This window comes from Sprattus sprattus (assembly GCF_963457725.1).
Source record: "Sprattus sprattus genome assembly, chromosome: 11".
NCBI lineage: Eukaryota > Metazoa > Chordata > Actinopteri > Clupeiformes > Clupeidae > Sprattus > Sprattus sprattus.
In genome coordinates, this window is record NC_137909.1 from 972,524 (window position 1) to 999,258 (window position 26,735).

The 26,735-nt window shown below is 43.1% G+C and overlaps 1 protein-coding gene across 1 annotated transcript in view; it reads left to right on the forward strand.

Annotated features, from left to right (window-relative positions):
- Positions 1-26,735, forward strand: part of ermp1 (endoplasmic reticulum metallopeptidase 1) — a gene marked incomplete at its 5' end in the record, with an annotated part of 73,900 nt that overhangs the window by 16,559 nt on the left and 30,606 nt on the right. Inside the window, 6 exons of the mRNA XM_080847261.1 lie at positions 3,063-3,190; positions 3,665-3,770; positions 6,813-6,959; positions 7,057-7,149; positions 10,793-11,005; positions 11,189-11,409. Coding sequence (XP_080703387.1) covers positions 3,063-3,190; positions 3,665-3,770; positions 6,813-6,959; positions 7,057-7,149; positions 10,793-11,005; positions 11,189-11,409 — 908 coding nt within the window. The remainder of the gene's footprint in view (positions 1-3,062; positions 3,191-3,664; positions 3,771-6,812; positions 6,960-7,056; positions 7,150-10,792; positions 11,006-11,188; positions 11,410-26,735) is intronic.

Here is a 26,735-nt window from a genome sequence, read left to right on the forward strand (position 1 = left end):
TGGAATTAACAACAGGTGCACTAGAGGGGAAACAATGAGACGACCCCAAAATAGGGGTGGTTTTGCATGTGGAGGCCATTTCAAGTTTCTCTCTCTTGATCATTTCGACTGGTTTTCCATTAGTGTTGGCTATAGCTAGAGTCATTATCTCTACTGGGAGCCTGAGGTGATTTCTCAACCCTACAGAAGTTGCACAGATTGTCCAACTCCTCCAGGATGGCACATCCACGAGTGCCGTTGCAAGGAGATTTGATGTGTCTCCCAGCATAATCTCCACAACATGGAGGAGATTCCAGGAGACAGGCAATTACTCTAGGAGAGCTGGACATGGCCGTAGAAGGTCCTAAACCCATCAGCAGGACCCATATCTGCTGCTTTGTGCAAGGAGGAACAGGTTAAGCACTGCCCGATCCCTACAGAATGACCTCCAGCAGGCCACTGGTGTGAATGTCTCTGCCCAAACAGTCAGAAACAGACTCCATGAGGGTGGCCTCAGGGCGCGACGTCCTGTAGTATGCCCTGTGCTCACTGCCCAGCTCGATTGGCATTTGCCATAGAACACCAGAATTGGCATGTCCGCCACTGGCGCCCTGTGCTTTTCACAGATGAGAGCAGGTTCACCCTGAGCACCTGTGATAGACGTGAAAGGGTCTGGAGAAGCCAAGGAGAACACTATGCTGCCTACAACATCGTTCAGCATGACTGGTTTGGTGGTGGGTCAGTGATGGTCTGGGTTGGCATATCCATGGAGGGACGCACAGACCTCTACAGGCTAGAGAACCGCAGTCTTACTGCCATTAGGTATCGGGATGAAATCCTTGAACCCATGGTCAGACCCTACGCTGGTGCAGTGGGTACTGGTTCCTCCTGATGCACGACAATGACTGGCTTTGTGTGGCAAGAGTATGCAGGCAGTACCTGGAGGATGAAGGAATTGATGCAATTGAATGGCCCTCACGATCACCTGACCTAAACCTGATGGAACACCTCTGGGACATTATGTTTCGGTCCATCAGACGGCGCCAGGTTGCTCCTCAGACTTTGCAGGAGCTCACTGATGCCCTTAGACAGATCTGGGAGGACATCCCACAAGACACCATCCGTTGCCTCATTAGGAGCATGCTGCGACGTTGTCAAGCATGCATACAAGCACGTGGGGGCCACACAAGATATCGAGAAGCATTTTGAGTTGCAGAAATTGAATTTTGGCAAAATGGACTAGCCTGCCACATCACTTTTTCACTATGATTTTTGGTGTGTCTATAAAATTGAGTCCTCTGTAGGCTGAAAACTTTTATTTCCATCAAAGATGTGGCATCCTTTTGTTCCTAAGACATTAAACTGTCCATATCAGTATAGATATCCAAAATATTTTTTTTTCACAATGAGATCTGATGTGTTTTCAAAGTGTTCCTTTAATTTTTTTGAGCAGTGTAGTACCTCCTACCAGTGGGAGGCTCTACAACTAAAAAATGCTTGTTTTTCTATGACAATTTTTTTTGAAAAGGTTCAAATTTGGAACCATTGGTAATAGTGAGATTGTCTAACTTTTCTCAAAATATTGCTTTCATATCTTAAGCAAAGCCCTGCCAGCAGCCAATCGAAATCCAGCAGGTTATAATTACCACTGTGAATGTCCAATCCTCATGAAAATGTGTACGTATGTTTATGACGCCATGAAGAGGGACTAAACAAAACCTTGGCACAAAAGTAGCACTACAATAAAAACGTAAACAACTGTTTGACCGTTTGACAACTGTTTGACTTTGAAATTCAACCGAACCGATTAAGGATGCTCCGTGGTGCTGGGGATTAATTAACCCCACATCATTATATGGCCGAGGTCTCCAGTTCGTACCCAACATAGGCTCAGCCTTCTGAACCACTGTTGCCAGGTCACCCACACGGCTGTGTCAGTGAGATTTGTTATTTTAGGGACGCGTAAGAATATTCTCAAATATCAGCAGTTACCCATGTTGCTCCTTTCTCACTTGACTCCAAACCCTGGGATCACCGGGACTTCAAAGTCTATATCACTCATTTTCAGTGGCATCTCCAATATGCATCAAATTGTACAAAAAGTATCAATTAAACATAAGTTTCTAAAATCTAAAATGAATTCAATTAATAATGTGCCCTGTGTCTCTAATGTGCATTTTCTGAAGGAAATACCAGTGCATGCAAAGCAAGTTAAAAATAACATAATAACTGTTAAGTAAAGGATCAGGATAGTTAACGCAGGCATAAAAAGAGAGGCAAAGGAGAAAGCGGACAAAAAGGAAGAGGAGAGATTAATGATGGGTAACTGCTGTTCCTTAATTTTGACAATAATGGAAATATGTATAGTTCTCTATTCACCAAATTCGGCTCTATTTTGAAAGTTTGGCATTGTCAGGCAAAATTAAATCAAATATTTACCATTGGGTATCTTAGAATGTGATGCATTAAATATCTCTCTCCCGCATTATTCTGGGTTTTGCCTTGGTGGGTCACAAATAATCAACAATAACTGCAAATACCAAGGGTTCTTCTCAATGTACTGGTGTAGAAGTGTAACCTTATTAGTCTCAACATCGGCCGAACTTTGTTTTGCTAAGCTTAGCTTACACGCAAATTATTTGTGCATATTCAGTCTTTTCACTCCAACAACGAAAACTAATGTCAACTAGAACTAGACTTGCTAGGCATGACATCGGCACTAATGTGACGAGAGTTCAGTCTTCAGACAACTCATTAAAAATGTGAACTCGAGGCGCATTGAAAATAAACAATGTCTATTTATGGTAAGATCCACCCCTAACATCTGCATTTTCTTGTACTTAATTAGAAATTGAAAATGCCATTAATGCTCTAATTGTTCCAAAGCACCGATATGTTAATATACATCTGGCTAAGCAAAATAAAGAGCACATAGCCCAAGGAGGCACAGCCCAAGGTGTTGTTCAAGTAAATCACACTTCTTTTGTTAAAGTATGTTTGTGTTTTCATTTCAGACACTGTGGCTCTGTGTATGTGTTTTTAGTTTGTTGACAGTTGACTGTGTGTGTGTTGGCATGTTTCAGGAGCAAGTGATGACGCTGTGAGCTGTGCAGTCATGCTGGAGGTTCTCCACTCCCTTGCTAACCTGTCCACTCCCCTGCTGCACGGGGTCGTGTTCCTCTTTAACGGGGCCGAGGAGAATGTTCTGCAGGTGTGTGTAAACATACTGTAGTGTGACTCAGTGTGTATTATCATGACCCAGACAACGCATGCTTTAACCTGTAAAAATAATATGGGTTGGCCTCAACACAGAGACAATGACCGGCATCAGTCCTTGTTTGAAGTCACTTACATTGAAATACAAGATAGGCGGTATGTCATGAAATGCCCGGAGTACAAGTGGATAAAACATCTGGGGAAAATGAAAGATGCATACACACTGTTAAATGCTTTTACAAAATAAAGGCGTGGTTTTGTTTATCACCAGAGTTTAGACAACCTGCCTGGACAGAATAGGCCATATCCACTAGCTGTTTTTGCCCTCAAAATAAGGTCCAGAGTCTTTGAAACAAGTTCAAGTTTCAGAAAACTCCTGTTTGATAATGCAATCTGATCAGATAGGCATATATTCCTCTACCTTGCTTTCCACTTATCTTTCTGTCTTTTTTCTCTGTCTCCTCTTCAGGCAAGTCATGGTTTCATCACCCAGCACCCCTGGGCTGAGAAAGTACGAGCTTTTATTAACCTTGAGGCTGCAGGTGTGGGTGGCAAGGAAGTGGTCTTTCAGACAGGTATGTCAAACTGGGGATACTTTGTTTTATTCGGATCAATTTGGTGCGTCATTGTTTTTGCCTCTCAGATGTACAGTGCCCTCCACAAATATTGGCACCTGTAGTGAATGTGACGAAAACAGGCTATGAAAAAATATGTCTTTGCTGTTTAGCCTCTTGGTCTTTCACTCAAAATATTCACAAAATTCTAACCTTTTCATTGAAGTAAAATTATTGAAAGAAATCTTTTTTTTTTTTACATCGTATTATTCTTCAAAACAGGTGTGCCACAATTATTGACACCCCTTAATTTAATGTTTTGAGCAGCCTCCCTTTGCCAAGATAACAGCTCTGAGTCTTCTCCTATAATGCGTGATGAGGTTGGTTAACACATGGCACGGGATCTGAGACCATTTTTACATACAGTATCTCTCCAGATCCTTCCGATTCTGAGGCCAACACTTGTAGATTTGGCTTCAGCTCTTCCCACAAATGTGCTATGGGGTTTAGGTCTGGGGACTGTGATGGCCATGGCAAAACCTTTATTTCGCTGTCGGTGAACCATTTTTGTGTTGATTTTGAGGTGTGCTTCGGATCATTGTCCTGCTGGAAGGTCCAACCACGGCCCATTTTAAGCTTCCTAGAGGGGGGTTGTTTGGTTTTCATTTAATATCTGTTGGTATTTGATGGAGTCCATGATACCAGGTATCCTAACAAGATGTTGAGGGCCTTTGGAAGAAAAACAGCCCCACAACATCAAAGATCCGTCACCATACTTCACAATGGGTATGAGGTATGGCTATCTTTCTGTCAAACGCCAAACCTACCTTTGATGTTTGTTGCAAAAAAGTTTTATTTTTGTCTCATCTGAACATATAACTCTATAATAAAAGACTCTGACTTACATTTGGCAAACTGTAGGCACTTTAGTTTGTTGTCGATTGACAGCAGAGGCTTTATTCTGGCACCCCTTTAAAACAACTTGTGGTGATGTAGGTGGCGTCTGATGGTAGTTTTGGAGACTTTCTGACCCCAGGACTCAACTAACCTCTACAATTCTCAAGCTCTGATCCTTGGAGATTATTTTGCCAGTCGAACCATCCTCCTCACGGTGCGTGGGGTCAATTTACAGACAGGTCCTCTTCCAGGCTGATTTCATACATCTCCTGTTGCTTTAATCTTCTTAACTATTTCCCTGATTGTGGAAATGGGTATTTCCAAGTATTTAGATATTTTCTTATATCCCTATATCCGATTTCAGCAGCTTAACAACTTTTTGTCACACTTCGACACTGTGTTATTTTGTCTTTCCCAACTTGATGAATGACCAAGGGTATTTGGCCTGTGTCCCCTCATATTTATACCCCTGTGAAGCAGGGGTTGACCACTTAAGAGTTCCTAATCAAACAGGTGAATTAAAAAATGTAAAACATGACTGGTTATATACTTCAGTTAGATTTTTATTATAAGATTTTCTAGGGGTGCCAATAATTGTGGCACCCATGTTTTGGAGAAAAATATTTTATGTAATGTCAAAAAACGAATTCTTTCAATAAGCATACTTCAATGAAAAGGTAAGATTTTTGTGATTTTTTTTAATGAAAGACCAAGAGGATAAACAGCAAAGATATATTTTTTCATAGCCTGTTTTGGTCACATTCACTAGGGGTGCCAATATTTGTGGAGGGCACTGTATGTCTATATATATAAATTATAATCTATAAGTTGAGTCAAATGTATGTCTAAATGTATGAGAAAGAAGTTGACTGGTTGGTGGTTTGCGTAATGCAAGTTGCAACGCGCTATGCCTGCCCACTTGCAAGCAAGCAAACATTAATTTGATTACTGGGCAAAGTCTGTTTTATACCATGCAAAAGGTCTTTACCCTTAGGGGCCGAGGCCTGTTTGGATTTTTAGGAAGTGTCACATGCCTTGATGTTTTTGTATATTTCCCCTAACTAAAAGTATTGATGCACAAGTGGCATATATGATTATATTCTAGAAGACCTCAGCAAAAATAACATGAGAGTGAAAGGGATGCAGTATAACAAAGTGCAAACACACTCTTACAAAAACCTTAATTCAGAAGTGCTTAGAATTTGTACAAAAAAAACATTGTAAAGATTTCGGACCGAGACTTTTGAACTGTGAACCTTTTAAACAAAGGTGTTAGCTATACATATGTGTGTTTAGCGTTCAGAAAGTGTGTGTGGTTTTATTACTACATATTTATAATTTCAGAGTGAAAACTCATGCTAGCGACGTGAAATGCTTCCATCGCTTTGAGTGGGCATGGCGTAGCGTGTGGAAATAGCATAACAGACTGGACTAGTGAGCTAGTTAGCAGGCTAGCCAGCTAGAGGCTATCTAGTCCCTTGTCTTCATATCAAAACTGTCATTCTGTTAAAGTAAGCCCAGGATTAAATATGTAATGTACCAGGAACCACAACAAGCCCTTAAACGACCGAACGACGCCATAGTCCTGCAATTTTCAAACAGTCAGACAACACCAAACAATCTGATTGGCCGCTGCCGGCGAAAATCACTACTCATTTGCATACGATTACACTTTCCCCAACTTTTGTCGCTTGCTTCACCTAAATCGCTGGCGTACGTCACAATGGAATGCCTCCCAACAGAAATGAATGGGATTTAGAATTTCGCTTCCGTCGCAACGGTGGCACGTGTTCGCACCGCAAGGGTTAATCACCTTCAAGAGCCAAATTTCGGTCAGTCTGATCAAAATCGTTTTGTGCAAGACGCACCACAGTTTGCATATTTTGTGACATGTAGTGACATATTTAAACATCTGACTGGCTAATCTCAAGTTTAGATTTGAAACCGGATACAGTTTGAGCACCTTTGCTGGTTGCTAGAATTTCAGCCTTTAAATCAGACAAGCATTAAGCCCTGTTCCACTCGTCTCTGCTCTCTCTGTATGCCTATGACATAATCAACACACAGTTGTATTTGCAAATGAAGCATATGCTTTCATAGACCTGAGGCTTTATACAACTAAAGCAGTTTATGAACCTGACCTAACCATGCCTTTGAACCTCACAGGGCCAGAGAACCCTTGGCTAGTGCAAGCCTATGTCCACGCTGCCAAGCACCCTTTTGCCTCTGTGGTCGGGCAGGAGGTGTTTCAGAGTGGAGTGATTCCTTCTGATACAGACTTCCGCATCTACAGGGACTTTGGCCATATCCCAGGTATAAATGAGCACTCATTCAGTGTCAAAGCTGACCTTTCATAGTCCTGTAACCCAGTTCTGTTTCATGTTTTACTGAGATCCGTTCTTGTCCTCAGGCATAGATCTGGCTTTCATTGAGAATGGCTTCATCTACCACACCAAATATGATACACCAGACCGCATCCTGACAGACTCCATCCAGAGAGCAGGTGACAGAGCTTTGGTTAATGAGTGTGGAAGAGGATGTAGCTGTATCTGTTTTTTTGTACACGAGTATCAGCTGTATGTGCTCTGCTCTGTCTAAGCATCACATTGTCCTAACATCACCCCACCATCATGGTGTGGTCTCATCCTTTATTTCTATATTTATTATAATTATTGTTATTATAATTTTTATTTTTATTATTTATTTCTCATGCAGTCTATGCACATCGCAGCACAAAGAGAAACTCAAATGAAATCCACATGACCTTTTAACTCCAGCTGTAGGAGCTATGTGTGGCATTGATAGGCTATGTCTGTGTTGAGAGCCAAACTATGTTTGCTGGGAAAGGTAGCAATGCACTCTGTGCTGAGATCGCCTTAAATAACACACTCGGTAGAAGAGATTTATTGTGTACGGTAGACAAGGAGCCTTTCATGGCTGTTGATAACATTGTTTTGTTATTGACACTGTCTCTCTCTCTGTGGTGTATGTGTGTGTGTGTGTGTGTGTGTGTGTGTGTGTGTGTGTGTGTGTGTAGTGCAACTACCGCTATGTGGTTTTGGATCGATCCCAAAAGGGGGGTTAAGGGGGAAAAAAGGAAGACAATGTGAAGCTGTGTTTCTGATGGTCATTTCATGGTTACTGTTTGGGCCTCCCACTGTCTCTGGTACTTACTTCAGGTCTAGAGTAATCAGTATTCTCTCAGCACATCAGGAAGAACCTTAATGTATGGAATCTATATATCTGTAATGTATCAAATCTACATACAACAACAATCAACATGCAAACCCAAATTAGCACCGACCAATGCATTGTGATTTGTAGCCAATACCAGATCACTTTGATCAGTGAATAATGAAACTTCTAATTGCAAACATGTGTTTACGGTGTGTTTCATTGTCCAAACCAGAGTGAAATGCTTCTGCTGTGTTTACTCATTTACCTATTTTGATTTCTCACTGCAAAGGTCAATTTCATGTTTTTATAAAGGGCAAAATAGTACATAGGACTCAGCAATGCATTATTTGTCTGTTCTCAGTGCTCTTCGAGGCAAAAGAAGGTGTCCTCAGACTTAATGCTCATTACAAAGTGCCATCAATTTGTGTCTTCCAAACATTAACCACATTGGCCTTCAAATCTCCTTTGCTTCCTTGAAATGGACCTGCCTGCTTAGTCATCAATTCTGTTCAAAATGCAGCAAATGCAGTATCCTCTTTCTGTCTCATGATTTGTGTCAGCATGAATATCTGGCAGTGGTCTTGCTTCTGCGTGCAGCCGGCCAGGTAGAAAGGTAGAGACAGAAAAAGGAGAGTGGGCAGAAGTGAAGGGAGGGGAGAGAATCAGAAACATGGTAGATGAATTCATACATGTAGCACGACAAGAATGTTAGCATACAGATGGCAAATGCACATGGTACATACAAACATAAGATGGTATATTCATGATGCATACAAAATGAATAATGTGCTCATAAAGTTACGATTTCAAGGGTAAGTGGAGCAATGAAACAGAAAAACTATGGTGATGGTGGCAATTATTTACATTACGGGTAAATAGGCTAGCACAGAGTATGCAGATATATCATGAGCGGGGTTGAATTAATGCATGACTGTGTGTTGGGAATGGGTAGGTGTAGGCAGGTTTCTGCAAGTAAATCAGGTGGAGAGACTACAGCAGCATCCCACAGTGGAGACAGTCTAGATTAGGAGGGGAAGAAAGAGACAAATTGAATGGGTAGAGCTTGGATGGTGATGAGAAAAGATGTTCGCAAGCCTTCGCAAGAAAATTTGGTTAGAAAACACCAATTTGATAAACCAATAAAGAGATACATTTTGGTAAACAATGGACCCTTCCGCAAACTCCGCCCCCCTCAGCAACGGTTGCTATATCAGTCAAGCATTCACGTTTCCCAGGTTCTCAGCATTGGTATGAATGGCGTGGCAACATGTTTTCAACCGTGTCAATTTCAGCTCTACCCAAAGAAATCACAAGCATTTTTTGGAAAAACGGCAAGATCTCAGATCGAAGCAGGCAAAAGGGTCTGCAATATGCTTATATAGGCTACAACCACGACATTACATGCCGTGTTTGTAGACAGACAAATGCTAAGGCTAACAGGTTCATTCCAGCTATGTTTATGTGTTCTATTATCTACACAGTCGCCGCTACGCAAACATGTAAGATGGTAAAACTGAATCGTATTTTAAGCAAGGGTTTTCTCACGTTTTCGATACAGTGGGCAGATTTTAGCGACATAGCTTCTTGGAACAAACGTAGGTGCTTCTGTTTACGTTGCTGACATTCAGCTGATGGGGGGGTCGTCCACATTGTTTGATCCACAGCAGGCATTTCTCTCTCTGGGTCTTGGGTTTCGGGAAGGGATAAAATGTTACCCCTCCCTCCAGCCTTTTTGGATATCGGCTGTCAGAATTACACACTCCATAAGCGCAACGTTTCATTTTCTCTTCTCGAGCAGACATCTCTCTCATTGACTTCCATTCATCAAAATGGCTCGCTTGACTGAGGTCCCGAGCTTAGTAACCGTTGCTATGCTATGATTGATCAGTTACCGTTTTGGGGAGTGGTCGCGGAAGGGTCAATTAAGATGAGTTAATATTGTCACTTGATTAGTACATGTATTAATACTTATCATAATATCATATGGAAAGATACGAAAAGGGAGAGGGAGAGGCATGGTGTATGGGAATTTAGTTGTTTTGTTTTGATAACTTATGTTTAGTTATATTGGCTGACATGGTGCATTGAAATTGTAGTTCTACAGGATAGTACGGGTGTCAGGATAACTGGCTCAATAACTGGCGGACTATCAGAGCGTCCCTACCCAACGTGAATGATATCTACCACAAGGCAAAAAACATCATGAGGGATGACACACACGCCAATGCCAGGCTCTTCACCCTGTTGCCGTCGGGTAGACGCATACAAAGTCTTAACTCAAGGACTGAGAGACTCGAAAGGAGTTTTTATCCACAGGCAGTGAGACACTTGAATTCAAATTTTTAATTCAACACTTATTTAAATGTATTCATTTTAAGTTTAGACTTTATTTACATTAAAATTTCATCTTAATTAATTTGATATTTATTTATTTTTGCGCAGTGTGGAGCGTAGACCCTTTCACATTTCACTACATTTGTTGTATGTGACAAATAAAACACTTGGACTTAAACTTTAACTTGAATCAATAACTGGCTCAACTGGCTGGGGACAGCCGCAAAACGTGTCTCTTGCTGCACCCTGTATAAGCTATCGACATCAAACTGTTTCAGCAAGGAACTGGTGTCGTTTTCCACAACACGTTTACAGATTGATTTTAATTTCGTATTGTTCTTGGGTTTGCAACCTTTTCGTCTTCATTTTCAACAGGTTTGTACTTCATTAATAAACCCATCATTTTGTCAATTTTTCTCATTACTCTTTCTCCTGTATCACAAGAAAAGAACATTACCTCAGTACAATTTCTGTATATTTTGTATGTGTCTGGCATGAGTGCATTACATGTAGCTTAAGTTATGAGTGAGATGTTCATCACAAGTGTCTTTGTATATGATGTGTATTTAATGCATCTGACATGTTTTAAACTTGTCATTAACATGTGTATCTATTTGTGTGTGTCTCCTCCTCAGGGGACAACATTCTAGGCGTACTTAAGCACCTGGTCATGTCCGAGAAGTTGGCTGATGCTTCTGAGTATCGCCACGGAAACATGGTGTTTTTTGACCTACTGGGCGTGGTTGTGGTGGCATATCCAGCTCGTGTTGGCACCATCATCAACTGCATGGCTACCATGGCAACATTATTTTACTTTGGGAAGAAGTACATGCTGCACAGAAATATGGGTAGGTGATGAGATCTTTCAATATATGAATGAATGAATGAAGCTGGTGACGGGGCTTAACAGAAAGAAAGTTTCAGGCTTGCGGGTATTCTGTTTTACCATCAGTAACAAAGGTTTTGTTATTTATGACTATTAAATATCGTTACATTTATTTATCACTTATAAGTTATCTATGTGTGTGTAGGGGGTCGATATGTCCAGGATCTGGTGATTGCGGTTGGTGTGACGCTGCTCAGCTGGCTGGCGACTCTTTTGTCAGTGCTAATTGTAGCGCTGCTAGTGACTCTGTTGGGCCGGTCCATGTTCTGGTACAACCACTTCTACGCCTCCATCTGCCTGTACGGGGCAGCCGCTACCGGCAAAATGATCCTTATTCACACTCTGGCCAAAAACCTCTATTATGGGGTAAGTGCACTGGCACACACATATGTACATATGCACAATCACTGACTTAACCCTGTACAGAAATGCACCGTCAGTTCATTCAGAAGACTTTTAATTCCACTGTTTTGTAAACTATACGGTATTTTTTTCTTTTGTTTCACTACCTAAGAAGCCCACTTGGTAAATCCCATGTCCAGTTGTTTTGAGTTAGCTGTCTTTCTGAATGTCAATGGCAATCGGAATGCTAAAACTTCTGAAAGTTTTGACGGAGGAAAACATTCGAGCAGAATTAAATTAAAATAAATTAAATTAAATTAAATTCAATTCAATTTTATTGATATAGCGCCATAACAATACAATTGCCTCTAGGCACTTTACAGAGCCCAGAGCCTGAACCCCCTTAATGCATGCACAGTGGCAACAGGGGCAAAGAACAACTCCCTGTTAGGCAGGAAGAAACCTTAGGCAGAACCACGGCACATAAGGGGGGACCCATCTGCTTGAGGTGGGCCGGGTGGAGATAGGAAGGGGGGAAAGTGGGAAGGGGGAGGGTTGTGTGGCAGAAGGGGAAGGGAAAGAACAGGGGTTGTACACAGACAGCATTTGGTCGATGGACATAGTATACAGTGGGGAAAATAAGTATTTGAACCCCTGCCGACTTGCAAAGAAATGTGTGATCTAGAATTTTAATGGTAGGTGTATTTTAACAGTGAGAAACAGAATATCAACAAAAAAATCCAGAAAACTGCATTTTATAAGATTTATGACTTTATTTGCATTTGATGCAAAAAATAATATCAACAGATAAACATTTATTAGAGCTAAGTAGTATACAGTATACAGACAAGACATTACATAACTTAACATAACATATCACTAAATAGAACATACAGATAAACGTACAGCAGCATCGGTTTTATTACTTAAAAGTGAGGTTTTGTTTGCAATTGGTAATGGCAGCTGTATGAAGTGTTGTACATTAGCAGTGCAAGTTAAAAGAGGTAAAAGTGATAAGTGATAAAAAGTGATAAAGTGCAGAGACAGTTTGTTTCAGAGTGCTGAGTGATTTTTGGAGGGGGGGGGATTTCAGCCTGTTGTCAGACTGTCGGATATGGCTGGGGGGAGTGAGAAGAATTTAGCTTCCCGACAACTTGGTGGATGAAGCTATTGCTGAGTCTGGTGGTGCGGCAACGGAGGGTCCTATACCTTCTTCCAGAGGGTAGGAGGCTGAAAAGGCTGTGTGCGGGGTGGCTGGTGTCCCTCGAAATCGAGGTGGCTTTCCGGGTGAGGCGGGTGGTGTATGTGTTTTGCAAGGAAGGGAGTGAGGCACCAATGATCCTAGCAGCTGTGTTCACCACGCGTGGCAGTGCTTTTCTGCTGTGTTCAGTACAGCTACTGCCCCACACAGTGATGCAGATTGACAGGATGATTTCAATGGTGCCCCTGTAGAATGTGTTCAGGATGGGAGTGGGAGCTTTTGCTTTCTTGAGCTTGCGGAGGAAGTAGAGGCGCCGCTGGGCTTTCTTCGCCAGTGATGCAGAGTTGGTGGCCCAGGAGAAGTCCTCACTGATGTGCACCCCCAGGAATTTGGTGCTGCTCACTCGCTCCACAGCAGCACCATCGATGGTCAGTGGTGGGTGTTCAGTGTGTCTTCTCCTGAAGTCAACCACAATCTCCTTTGTTTTGCTGACATTCAGCAGGAGGTTGTTGTCTCTGCACCACGTGGTCAAGAGGTTGACCTCCTTCCTGTAGTAGGTCTCATCGTTCTTGGTGATGAGACCCACCAGAGTAGTATCGTCCGCAAACTTTACCATGTAAATTGGTGCTGTAGGTAGGTGGGCAGTCGTGAGTCAGCAGGGTGAAGAGCAGGGGACTGAGCACACAGCCTTGTGGGGCCCTTGTGCTCAGTGTGATGCTGCTCGAGATGTTGTTGCCGACTCGTACTGCTTGTGGCCACTCGCTGAGGAAGTCCAACACCCAATTGCAAAGGGAGGTGTTGAGCCCCAGCTGGTCCAGTTTACAGATGAGTTGTTGTGGGATTATGGTGTTAAAAGCTGAACTGAAGTCTATGAAAAGCATTCTCACATGTGAGTCTGCTTTTTCCAGGTGGGTGAGGGTTGGGTGGAGAGCAGAGCAGATTGCGTCCTCTGTGGAACGTTTGGCCCGGTATGCAAACTGAAAGGGGTCCAGGGTGGGGGGGAGGATGGACTTGATGTGTGACATGACTAGCCGTTCAAAGCACTTCATTATGATGGGGGTAAGTGCCACAGTGCGATAGTCATTGAATCAGGATGGAGCCGGTTTCTTTGGTACAGGTATGATGATGGAGGTCTTGAAATGTGATGGAACAGCAGCTTGACTCAGAGAAGTGTTGAAGATATCTGTGAAGATATCCTTAAGCTCCTCTGTGCAGTCCCTCAGTACACGGCCTGGTATGTTGTCTGGGCCTGTTGCTTTCGGGGGTTGATAGTGGAGAGTGCCCTCTTCACACTTTCTGCAGACAGGCACAGAGCCTGGTCGTGGGGGGGGGGGTGGAGTTTTCTGTGGGCTTGTGTTGTTGGTTGCTTCAAACCTTGCAAAGAAGCTGTTGAGGTCGTTGAGCAGAGAGATGTTGTCGTCGCAGGTCTGTGATGCAGGCTTGTAATCCGTGATGGTCTGGATGCCCTGCCACAGGCTGCACGTGTCTCTGCTGTCCTTGAAGTGGCTTGTAATCTTTTTTGTGAAGTCCTGTTTCGCTGTTTTGATGCCACGGGACAGGCTGGCTCTCGCTGTTCTTAGGCCAATCCTATCCCCGGCTCTGAAGGCTTTGTCCCTGGCCCTCAGCAGCTGATGGACAGCTCCTGTCAGCCATGGCTTCTTGTTAGCCCGAGTGATGATGGTCTTTGTGTGTGGGTCACATCATCTGTGCATTTGCGGATGTAAGAGCAAACAGTGTCTGTGAGCTCCTCATTGTCAATGAGGTTGTTGTGAGTGGCTGCTTGCTTGAACATGTCCCAGTCTGTTGTCGCAAGACAGTCTTGAAGAGCACTCATTGATCCCTCCGGCCACACTGAAATCTCTTTCCGAACCGGTTTTTCCACTCTCACTCTGGGCCGATATGCTGGCATTAGCATAACAGTGATGTGGTCGGAAAGTCCGATGTGGGGGAGGGGGAGGCTTTGTATGCACCTTTGTGTGAGGTGTAAACCAAGTCCAAGGTGTTTTTCTCCCTTGTTGGGAAATTAACATGCTGGTGAAGTTTTGGGAGTAGTGTTTTAAGATTGGCATTATTAAAGTCTCCAGCGACGATGGTGAATCCATCTGGGTGTGCTGTCTGTTGTTCACTGATGGCCTTATATAATTCAAAGAGTGCCGCATTCCTGTCACTGCTGCTGGAGGTTGGAGGGATATAAACAGCGATTATCAAACCGCAGTAAATTCCCTCGGCAGGTAGAAAGGACGGCACTTCATGATCATAAACTCCGCCAGTGGTGAACAGTGTCTGCATACTACCACAACGTCCTGGCACCACGCGTCACGAATGTAAACACAGACTCCTCCACCGCGTTGTTTACACCCGTTAACCTGGGCTCTGTCCGCTCGATAGCATGTTAAACGCTCAAGATGTACAGCAGAGTCGGGGATGTTGTCATTTAGCCATGTTTCAGTGAAGACAAGCACACAGCAGTTACTCACTGTCCGGTTCGCTGATCTCAGCAGTTGTATGTGGTCCATTTTGTTGTCCAGGAATCTTACGTTGGCCATGATGATGGATGGTATGGCTGGGCGAGTTGGGCTAGCCGCTAGCCTGGCTCGGATCCCTCCGCGCTTGCCCCTCTTCTGCACTCTCGCACACCGCTTTCGACGTCTCCTGATCGGGGCTGTAGTCCGGTGTGGGTCCGGTGTAGTCCAGGGCTGGCAAAGTAGTCCGAGCTCCTTGATTGTTTTCTCTGTTGTAGTGTCCAACACGTGGTTATTGTTGCTCTTACAGATGTTTAGCAGAGCCTGTTGACTGTACTTGTAATCCAACGCATACAGACGAGACGAACACGACAAACTCTCGGACAAACACTTATTAAATAAACAAAACACCGCATTTTCGGGAGCGTGGGTGGTCGCTGCGTCTACACGCGCCGCCATCTTGAATATAAAGAAGAAGAGTGTGGTAATGGTCTGTAGAACTAAGGAGGACATGGAAATTAAGTTTCCTGCCTTTCATCTTTCTGGGCAAGCTCTGGGGGTGTCCAATAGTACCAAATACTTAGGGCACATTATCACAGACACATTGGAGGATGATGCTGACATGTTTAGACAGAGGAGATTGCTCTATGTCCAAGCTAACATGTTGGTTAGAAAATTCCACCACTGTACATATGATGTTAAAATTAATTTGTTTAGAGCCTACTGCACCCCTCTCTATACAGCTCCACTCTGGGTGAATTACAAGAAGGAGAGCTTGCGTAAATTGAAAGTAGCCTATAATGACTGTCTTAGGATACTCCTGAAAAAACCCAGGAGTACTAGAGCCAGTCAGCTGTTTTGTAATATGGGTCTTACCACCTTCATGGCCTTGCTGAGGAACCTTACTTTTAAGTTTATGTGTCGGCTAGACCGCTCTTCAAATGTATTAATTGATCTGATGACAGACCCTGGCCGCAGCTCTGTCAAGTACACATCTAAGATCTGGGAACACTGGCATAAGTGCCTTTTTTAGCCCTTCTTTCCTTGTGTATTTATATGCATTTATGAATGTATATTTATATGTAATTTATTGATTTTATGTATTGTTCATCTCCCATGTGGGCCTTGAGCCTGTAATAAAGTTTATTATTAATATATACCAATGTACAATACAAGCTGTTGTTCTCAATACTGAGGAGGTAATGCTGGAGGCTGTGGGTGGCAGTGGAGCTCTCTGTGAACGTGGAAGTGTTATATAGACTTGGAGTGGCTGATGGATTAGCATTCCCATTCATTGCAGTGGCCTGCTGGGGCATTGAGCCCAAAAAACAGCAAATTGGGCCTCACCATGGTTAAGGATCTCTCAGTTCCAGGGTAGAATCTGTGCTGAAAGTTGAATCATGGCGTAGATGAATGTAGCATATTTATGAAATGGTCATGATATGGCATGTTAAGATCAAACTGTGTGCCAGATTAATGAAGCATATTTATGAAATGGTCATGATATGGCATGTTGAGATCAAACTCTGTGCCAGATTAATGTAGCACATTTATGAAATGGTCATGATATAGCATGTTAAGATCAAACTCTGTGCCAGATTAATGAAGCACATTTATGAAATGGTCATGATATGGCATGTTGAGATCAAACTCTGTGCCAGATTAATGAAGCACATTTATGAAATGGTCATGATATAGCATGTTGAGATCAAACTCTGTGCCAGATTAATGAAGCACATTTATGAAATGGTCATGATATGGCATGTTGAGATCAAACTGTGCCAGGGACCAGAGCCCCCACATGCCCCACCCACCCTCCACCCCACTGAAGAACCAATTCCTCAGACCCCTCCTTTAATTGAATCCACAGAATACCCTATTACATAATTCTTGAAATCCAGGAAGTCCTATCCCTGCAAGATACGGGAGAGCCCTCAAAGGCCCTCAACAGTAGTGTTTAGCCGTTCAGCAGACGCTTTAATCCAGAGCAATTTACAAGGAAATTTAATTTACTCCCGACTCCCTAATCGCCCTTATGGACGAGCCGCCCCTGCAACCTAGTGTATAACCTTTAAGTGTATAAGCTATTTCAGTAATGTTAGTGTACAACCTAGTGTATAACCTTTAAGTGTATAAGCTATTTCAGTAATGTTAGTGTACAACCTAGCAGTGGCGGCTCCTGAAAAAATTCTCAGGGGGGGCAATTATTTTGATAATGATTAAAGCGACCCATTCAGTAGGTACATTAAGTTAGCCGATTTACTCATACAGCAATACCTTTTTGTCCACTATTGGCAGCAACAACAGTAATATTCCCCCTCTGTCTACATAGCTAGAGTAGAAAGTTACAGGTGGAACGCTAAGGAAGTCAGTTACATTCAGGAGCCTTCATAAGCAAACATGATGTGGCTCCACATTAAATGATCCCACTTTTTCATTATCCACACTTCTCAAATGTTGTATGATGTAACATAGCTGAACAGGACACATGATATGTCCACTAACAACATAAAGAAGGGGGCAACAAACGTCAAAACCAATGATATTTATTGATTGATCTTGAAAGTATTGGCTTACAAAAGCAAAATAAGTCATCACATAAAAAATAATTCATAGTTAGTTCACACTGTGACACCTATGAAAAGTGACAGTGGTATAAAGAAATACAGATCGCGTTAGCCACTTCACAACCGTGTTTTTTTTTTCGTTCCAATTTCCCTCCCTTTGTAGAAACCTGTTGAATGGATCGTCCATTAGTTATGACACGACATGGAGGGGCGAGCCCTCCCGGAAGCCATAGAGAATGTATTGAGAGCTCTGTTTTGTGAAAAAAATGGATTGAAAATGGGAGTTAATGAGAGAGGTCTGGGGTGATTCTTATTTCGCCCGAAATCGCCCGAATGAACTTACAAGTCTACGTAGGGTAACCTGATGAGGACACCCTGAGAAAAATCAAGGAATGAGAGTTGTCCTGGACATGGCTCAGGGACTCAGTGTACACAACCTCACATGCTAATTTCTTTTTACATCCTACAAGCTGGGACAGGAGCTGACCATGGTGGGAACAATAAGGAGGTCTGAGCTCCCACCCTAACTGCTGCCTACAAAGAACAGGCCTGTCAACTTTTCTAAATTTGTGTACACGGTTGACACATCCCTGGTATCCTATGTGCCAAAGAAAGGCAAGAATGTTGTACTCATGAGTACACTGCACACGGCTGGGAGCATCTCTGGCCTGGAGCATCAAAAACCAGAGATCATCATGGATTATAATGCCTCAAGCAGGGGGTGTAAAACATGGACAAGAAAAAAAAAAAAAAAAAAAAACGGGTAGCACTTAAATTCATAAATGTGAAATAACAAAGCTAAAGGGCAAATATTAACCATATTAACCAACTGCTTCTCCATGGCGCCATTCTGGCCTGTGAACGACAGAGACATTAAACAGGTGGTTTAGAACCCATCTACTCACCCTGCTGTTTGCCTCTTTTTCACTCTGTTTCTCCTTCTTCTCCTTTTCTGCACTGTCCTCTGGGTCATCTGCCTTGTCACCGTTGTGGTCTTCCACCAACTCTTCTTGAGCAGGGGCTATCTTGGCATAGCCTGGCCGTTACCAGACTGTGACTCCATTTTATTCCGTCAGTCAGTCTGGGCCAACCCAATGCATTTTGGTTTCCGAGATGGGCGGGTGCTTATCTTGAGGTTTAAAATCATTGGAGTTCCCTTAACCAATCAGCAACGTTTAGTAAGCATTCGGTAGATTAAACTCTTCCCAAAGCCAGTTGGGAGAAGAGCTACGACGTCCTTTCCAATCATAAAACTTACAAGAAAATACTCTTGTTCTCCTTTTAATTTTCTGATGTTCTCGAGAGTTGAGACAACTTCTCCGATAGCTTTTCGTGTCTCTTCCTCCGTAGCCATTTTTGCTATACTGTTAAACTACAAACTCGGCTGGACTACATGCAACTCGGCAAGGCGAGTTTTGCGTCACAGCTCTGAACTGTTCGCTGATTGGTCCGGCAAAATTTTGAGTTCTGGAAACGATTGTCAATGGGGCTGGGCCAGACTGAGTATGAGCTTGAAATCAATTCAGGCGGAAATACGTAGGCTGGTGTCACCAGGCTAATCTTGGCAGCACCTTCACCTGCTTTGTTCTCACCAGGAGTATCTTCATCATCCCCCTCTATCTCGGCATCTTCATCATCAACATCCTCTTCATCCCCTTTATCACCATCGTCATCTTCATCGCCGTTGTCTTCACCGTCTTCGTCACCTTCTTCGTGACCTTCGTCATCATCATATTTACCACCTTCATCATCTTCGATACAGACATCACCGACCTCTTCATCACTGACATCTTCATCATCATGATCATTATAGTCATCGCCACCTTCGTCATCATCATCTGCACCTAGGACCCCCAGCGTTTTGATGCTGGCCAGCGGTGCCGCCACTTCTCTGGAAAACTCCGGCAGAGCCTCCCAGACCTGGGCAGTCTTAGCTGCCTCTCCATGCGGCTGGTAACCATCAGCTTCAGGCTGCACCACTTCAATCACGGCAGAAGGCATTTCTCTCACCGTCTTCTCTTCGGCCCCTTGTTGGATCTGGAACACCTCTTCTGGAAGCTGCACTGTGGCGGTCAGCTCGTTAAACGCTCCAGCGCTGCGTATCTTGGCTAGCCTCTCCTCGGCTCTCGCAAACAACTCACCAGACCGGGCGTTCTTCTTTGCAGCCTCCTGTAGGTCAGCTTCAGTTGGGTTGTCCTTCAGCCGCATCTGCAGTAAGGCTCTACTGGTCTCAAGCTGGGCCACCTGGCTCTCCACCAGCATCCTCACCAGTTCCTCCATTTTGGTTGGTGCTCCTCTGCGTGAAGGCTGTATTCCTGTCCTGTATGTCTGCTTGAAAGTTGAGCCAAACCTTCACCGTCTTCTCTGCCACTCGTCCACACTTAGGCCCGTTTTGTCCCTGCCCGCATTCTCCACCATGTGTAACAGGTTGCAGGGTGGGCAGTGTAGCTAACTGAGGAATCAGTCACAACTGGCAGTAAAAAGATGGTTTTTAATTCAGGTTTTCACTCAAAACAGGTACAACTCAGGGATTTCTTCAAACACAGGCAAAAGTTCTTCAAACCTAACTTAAAAGTCCAAAACACAAAATGTTCTTTTTCCCTTTTCCTTCAGGGTTTCCAAATTAACCTAAACTCCAATTTACTTCCCTCAGTCAGTCAGCTTCCAGGGGTCAGTCCGGTCTATTTAGGCTTGGGCTTATCCTTCTCCCTTCCTGTGGCGCTTTACTAAGCGCTTCTCTACGCACGCTCCAAACGCACGTCAGGTGCGCTCTGTTCTCTCTGGCTCTCTCGCGTCTCTCCCACACAACAGGCACCACCTGTCTTAAAGGCTCCTTCATCAATTAGGTGCCTGAAGCACCTACACCTGGTGAAGTTCTGCTGCATGGTGGTGGATGTAGTTTGACTGGCGGCCATCTTGTGGTGTGGCAGCCAGTCCTCCAGGAAAATGCCACACCCCACTACAAGCTGGCCCACTGTGATGCCACAACATCCGTTGAGTATTTTACCAATAAAATTGTTTGATTGTACTGATTAAACACCCAAAAATCTAGCGGACCCACAATACCTTCTGTGTAACAAAAAAATGAATACCAAACAAGGGTTAATCTGTAACAGTGATTTCAGCATTGCCCATGGTGGGTTAAATGACTGTAAAAGACATGTTGAGGTGAGTTCAACAAGTTTCATTTCATGTGCATATTATTCATGCCCGCTAGTTGCCAGGGCTACATGAAAACAACAAGCTCCTTACACTTTTAAAGTTGCAATGGAATACAAATAAAAACAGTCAACATAAATAGGATAGTATTAGCGGCATATAATAAATAGTAAAAGTATCTACATATTTAAACATAATTCACAAATAATTGCATAGGGCTATAGCCTATAGAATGATATTATGCTTTTATAACTTTTAGGGACCACAACAGAAATACGTAGGCCTAGGGGGGGAATACCTCCTTGAAATTACTTTTTGCAGGTTCGGATGTTTGACTTAGTGTTTTCAATAATTGAACGGCATCGCATCACATCGAATCGCATCGCATCGAATCGTACTGAATCGTTTTTTTATCAACATGCATCTTTTCTTGTATCGTGTCGTGCCCATGTATCGAGATACGAATCGAATCGTTTTTGTCATGAGAGATTTATACCCCTAGTATACGCTATTTCAGTAGTGTTGGTCTTCAACCTAGTGTATAACCTTTTAGTTATAAACTATTTCAGTAGTGTTAGTCTTCAACCTTTTAGTGTTTAATTAAGGCGAGACACGGCAGGCAAAAACATCGTTTTTTTCAGCAGTGGTCAATTTTGAGATTTTGAGCTAGTTCACTCCCTAAACATGTAATCTTTCATACTAGCATAAAGAAAATATCCTAATTAAACATTAATGTGTATATTTATTCACATTCTGTCTGTTCGCGGCATCAGCATTCTCCTAGGTTTCCTGGAAAGTTTGCATTCTAACGTAACGCAGTCTATCGGCTTTCTGCCCCGCAAACAGGGAACGTCCCCAGGACGTTAACAGGACATTCGCAAGGTCCCCAATCGTCCCCAATTGGTCCCCGCCACAACGTTCGCTAGAGGACGTTACCAGAACGTTTTTGACGTTCGTAGCAAGTCTACGTTTGGTCCTTCTGTGACGTTCGCATGAGTCTTAAATCGGACTTTTAGGGAACCTTATAAATTGGTCTGTCAGCACACCTCCCCAGGACGTCATTTAAAAACGTCCCCATAACCTTTACCTGCAGGTCCTCTGCGTAACGTTCGCATGAGCCTTAAAACGGACTATTAAGGAACGTTATAATTTGGTCACTCAGCACACGTCCCCAGGACGTCATTTAAAAACGTCCCCATAACCTTTACCTGCAGGTCCTCTGCGTGACGTTCGCATGAGCCTTAAAACGGACTATTAAGGAACGTTATAATTTGGTCACTTAGCACACGTCCCCAGGACGTCATTTAAAAACGTCCCGTAACCTTTACCTGCAGGTCCTCTGCGTGACGTTCGCATGAGCCTTAAAACGGACTATTAAGGAACGTTATAATTTGGTCACTCAGCACACGTCCCCAGGACGTCATTTAAAAACGTCCCGTAACCTTTACCTGCAGGTCCTCTGCGTGACGTTCGCATGAGCCTTAAAACTTACTATTAAGGAACGTTATAATTTGGTCACTCAGCACACGTCCCCAGGACGTCATTTAAAAACGTCCCGTAACCTTTACCTGCAGGTCCTCTGCGTGACGTTCGCATGAGCCTTAAAACGGACTATTAAGGAACGTTATAATTTGGTAACTCAGCAGACATCCCCAGGACGTCATTTAAAAACGTCCCGTAACCTTTACCTGCAGGTCCTCTGCGTGACGTTCGCATGAGCCTTAAAACGGACTATTAAGGAACGTTATAATTTGGTAACTCAGCACACATCCCCAGGACGTCATTTAAAAACGTCCCGTAACCTTTACCTGCAGGTCCTCTGCGTGACGTTCGCATGAGCCTTAAAACGGACTTTTAGGGACCGTTCTTATTTGGTCCTCTGATGGTCCTCTCTGAACCAGAAGTTCCGCTAGAGAAAAATGATTTTCATTTGCCCGACATTTTAATGATAAGCCGGCCAAATATCTAGCCTATTTCTGCTTCTAAATTAGCCCATTGAAGAAAACTGACGGCCTGCATAGCTTAAATAATAACATAATCAGGTAGTTTAGAATGCAACATGTTTATTTTCCTAAGTTTACAATGGGAAACAAAAACATTTATGTCTGATGCGCGTCAATAAGTGGCCTTTAAGCGCAACCTGCTGTGGCGTTAAAATGAGCGCCGCAACATGGTCATTGCTCTGTTCAATGAGAGCAGAGATTCTTAAATTATTCGACCCTCTTGTGAATCCTTTGCACATTTTACTGTGACTATCAATTACCTCGCACCTGAGCCAAGAGAACTTGTCACTCCATAACGACATAAACGCCCGACATTTCAGCTTTTTCTTTGGTGATGCTGTTCGAACATCTAGGGCTTCAGGTATTCAGTGTTTGGAAAGTTCACTTTCTACATGAACTTGCTCAGTTCATTGTTGATAATTCATAATTTTGAACTACGTTCACAGCTCCAATTTTCAATATGAGGCGAGTGCTATAATTTTTCAAAATCTCTGTCTGCAATACCGCTCTCGGCTCTTCCAGCGCGCTCACGCACGGTAATAAAAGGAAACGCGCAACACTGCAGGTATTACAGGTTCATCCTCGTCAGAAGGTTTACCCTCATCAGATGTTTTTGGCCTCTGAAAAAAAGCTTTTAAGGCTAGTCTGCTTGGCCATGTTGGATCCTTCTCACTCAGTTCGCTCCTCGTTTGAAACCGAGGGTTTGCGCTTTAAAATGCAGCATATGCGTGTTGTTAAATAACTTTCTAACGGCAGATTAGCCTGTTCCTTTTAAACATAATAAGGGCAGTGCACGTTTGCTTTATAGGCCTTACGTAATATTAGGATTGTTGTCAAAATTGTGTTTGCGAGACGGGATTTTTAAAGAAATTCCAATCAGACAATTTGACCGGTGAGCTCTTCGTTCTGTTGCACCATCTTTGAAGGCCTGTGGAAAGCTCAATATGTTAAAGCTAGACACTTGGTCACCTTCCTATGTATGCATTGTATTGGAATCATGCAGACATTACATTTATAGCACAGATCAGTACAGAAGCATTCATATTTATTTTATTTCATCATTCTTAGTTTGGCTAGTTATTCTGCCTCCCTGCCCGCACGTCCGTGATGTGCCATGGATGTTAATTAAAAAAGGAATCATTACGGAAAACCCTCAATGCGTAGTGACTGAGATTGCTACAATATGCTTTTCCTCAAACCCTCGGAAAAAAAGACTAAGTTTGTTGGCTGTCTCACACTGTGATAAACCTGTTAAAGTGGCACTATAGTAATCAGACAGTGTTAGGACAGTAGGTAGCGATCTCGTTTAGTAATAGGAAGGTTTACGGTTCAATTCCCATGCCCGCAATCAAGTTTGTAATCGTGTGTGTCTGTGTCTATGCATATCATATGAAATGTGTAATATAAATGAACTTGTGTGTGTGTGCGCACTGTAAGCAAAATGACGGCTCCGCGATCTATTATTATTTTATTTTCTTCATTTAGCTCAGCAAAAACGGTCGTGCCTGCTACGTCCGCGGTGCATCCTTGAATAACGTACCCAGGACGTCTAAAATAGGTTTTGTAGATGTCACCACAATGCCCTCAGGACGTTCTTGCAACTTCCTGCAGAACGTCCCCAGGACCTATAGAAACACGTTCCCCAGACGTAACCACAATGCCCTCGGGAGGAGCTTGCAACGTCCTGCATAACGTCCCCAGGACCTATAGAAAACGTTTCCCAGTTGTCACCGCAACGTCCTCGGGACAGTCTGGGAACGTCGTGCAAAACGTCCTAAAGTTGTCACGGGAACCATACACATTTACGTTTTTAGAACGTTCAGAGAGACCATTACGGGACGTCTAGGGGACGTCATTTTGCTTACAGGGTGATGCCTGTCATGCTTGGTATCATTGAAAAGCTCTGGAACTCCCACACAACGCTATGTTATCCAAATAAGGACATTTCCTTTCCAGCAGTAACCAATGATGTTAGTAAAAACGGGGCTTTAAACCTAAGGACGCAATTTCATTGGTTTGCGGTGGTTTCTGATAACGTGATTCGTTCAGACTAGCGATGCACCGATACAACTTTTTTACAAACCGATACGAGTACGAGTATTTTTATTTGTGTACTTGCCGATACCGAGTACCGATACCGATACTTCCAAGATTTGGTTTCCATGAAAGATTTTATTTTATCCTCTGCAGGTTATGTCAAGCCTATAGTACAACATTAACAGAAGGCTATCCCAAGCCAAAAATAAACAGAGCCTTCTGGTTTAAACAACAAAAAAAAGAGTCAATATCATCACATTAGACAAAATGTAAATATAGACAGATGGCAATTTAATTTGCTGCATAGTTAACAACACAGTCTGCTTAACAAAAAGTGAACAGAACTATCCTGAATAAGAACATGAGCACAGTTCAGTTACAAAAGGATCAACAACTCTCTTCCTCCCCTTCTCTCTCTCTCTCTCTATGTCTGTGTGCGTGCGCGTTTTTTTCTTTTGAAAGACGTCAGTAAAGATTGGTTGCTTTGGTCTCTTGCGCCACTGGCATGAGTGAACTTTGTGTGCTTAGCACTATGGTGCGTCTTCAGATGTTTAATCAAATTGCTTGTGTCAAACGAAGTACTTTCCTTTTCGCCCCTCGACACTGTAACAGTGCAGATCTTACACTGTGCCTTACTCCTATCATAATTTATCTTAAAATGAGTCCAAATTGCCGTTAAGGCAGCACAACGGTATAGCGATTTCTTACTAGAGTTTAATGTTGACAATGAACTGGGCTACGTTCTTGCAGCCAAATTGACACTTGCCTGATATGTGACTGTGTTAGGGAAGTTGTTTGCAACCTAGCCAACATAGCTATCACAATAACATTGCAAATAAGTTAACGCAAGAGCACTTAATATTAGCATCAGGCGGAAAAACGAAAAAAAAAAACGTAATACTAGCATCAATGTCCAAGAGTGTTAAAACAACCTTGCTAACATCGCTAACGGGATGTCTTGCTAGCGGCTACTTGCTAGCGGGTGTTTATGACAAACTAGCAAGTCAACAAGATTCCTGAAACACAAGACAAGGCAGACGTCCTCTTTTACCCTCACATGTCCTCCTTTCGAGACCTAAATGCGTCCGGGTAAAAGAGGAGAAAACAAATACATTCCCGTCCCCGTCAATCAACCGTAGCAAATGGCAATAAAATGTTTTAGGCGCAGCGTCGCTAAAGACAGACAGTAGGCTAGCCCCTACACTTTGCCTATGTAACAGCAGTTCTAAGTTAACTGCAAAACATAAAATAGCCGAAGATAGCACTTACCTTTACTGGAGGTCGTACGTGTTAAGTTTAAAATCTCTAGCGAAACCGTTAGCTTACGCAAGCCACCTCCACACATCGTATCCAAGCTGTTATTGAATTGATTTAAACTGCAAGTTCAACCTCAACTTATCTGTCTGCAATACCGCTCTCGGCCTCTATGCAACTCGGCGCCCTCACACCTGGCAGGCATAGACAGTAGAGGAGAAGAAAACACACGCGTTAAGACGCAACACTGGGTATCGGTTTTTGGTATCGGTAATTTAAAACGAGTACGAGTACGAGTATTTTAACGAAGTATCGACCCGATACCCGATACTGGTATCGGTATCGGTGCATCCCTAGTTCAGACGCATCACGTGGTATGGCTTGACACTTACTTGAATCTTTAAATGCGATTTTCTCAAAATGAGTTTTTTGTCATACTCCAAGGGAAAAATCTCCACTTCAGTTCACCCTATATACACCAAACTTTCCAGTCTTGTACCCAACTATATTATGAAGACATTTATAGAGGGATTTGTAAATATATTATTCCTAGCCTGAATTATATAACATTATATCCCCAAAAACATGGCGAAACTCGTTTTTTTTAAGGCTATTGACAGTATTTTCTGATTTACAGGAAAACAAAAGTAGATATCCATAAATCCCT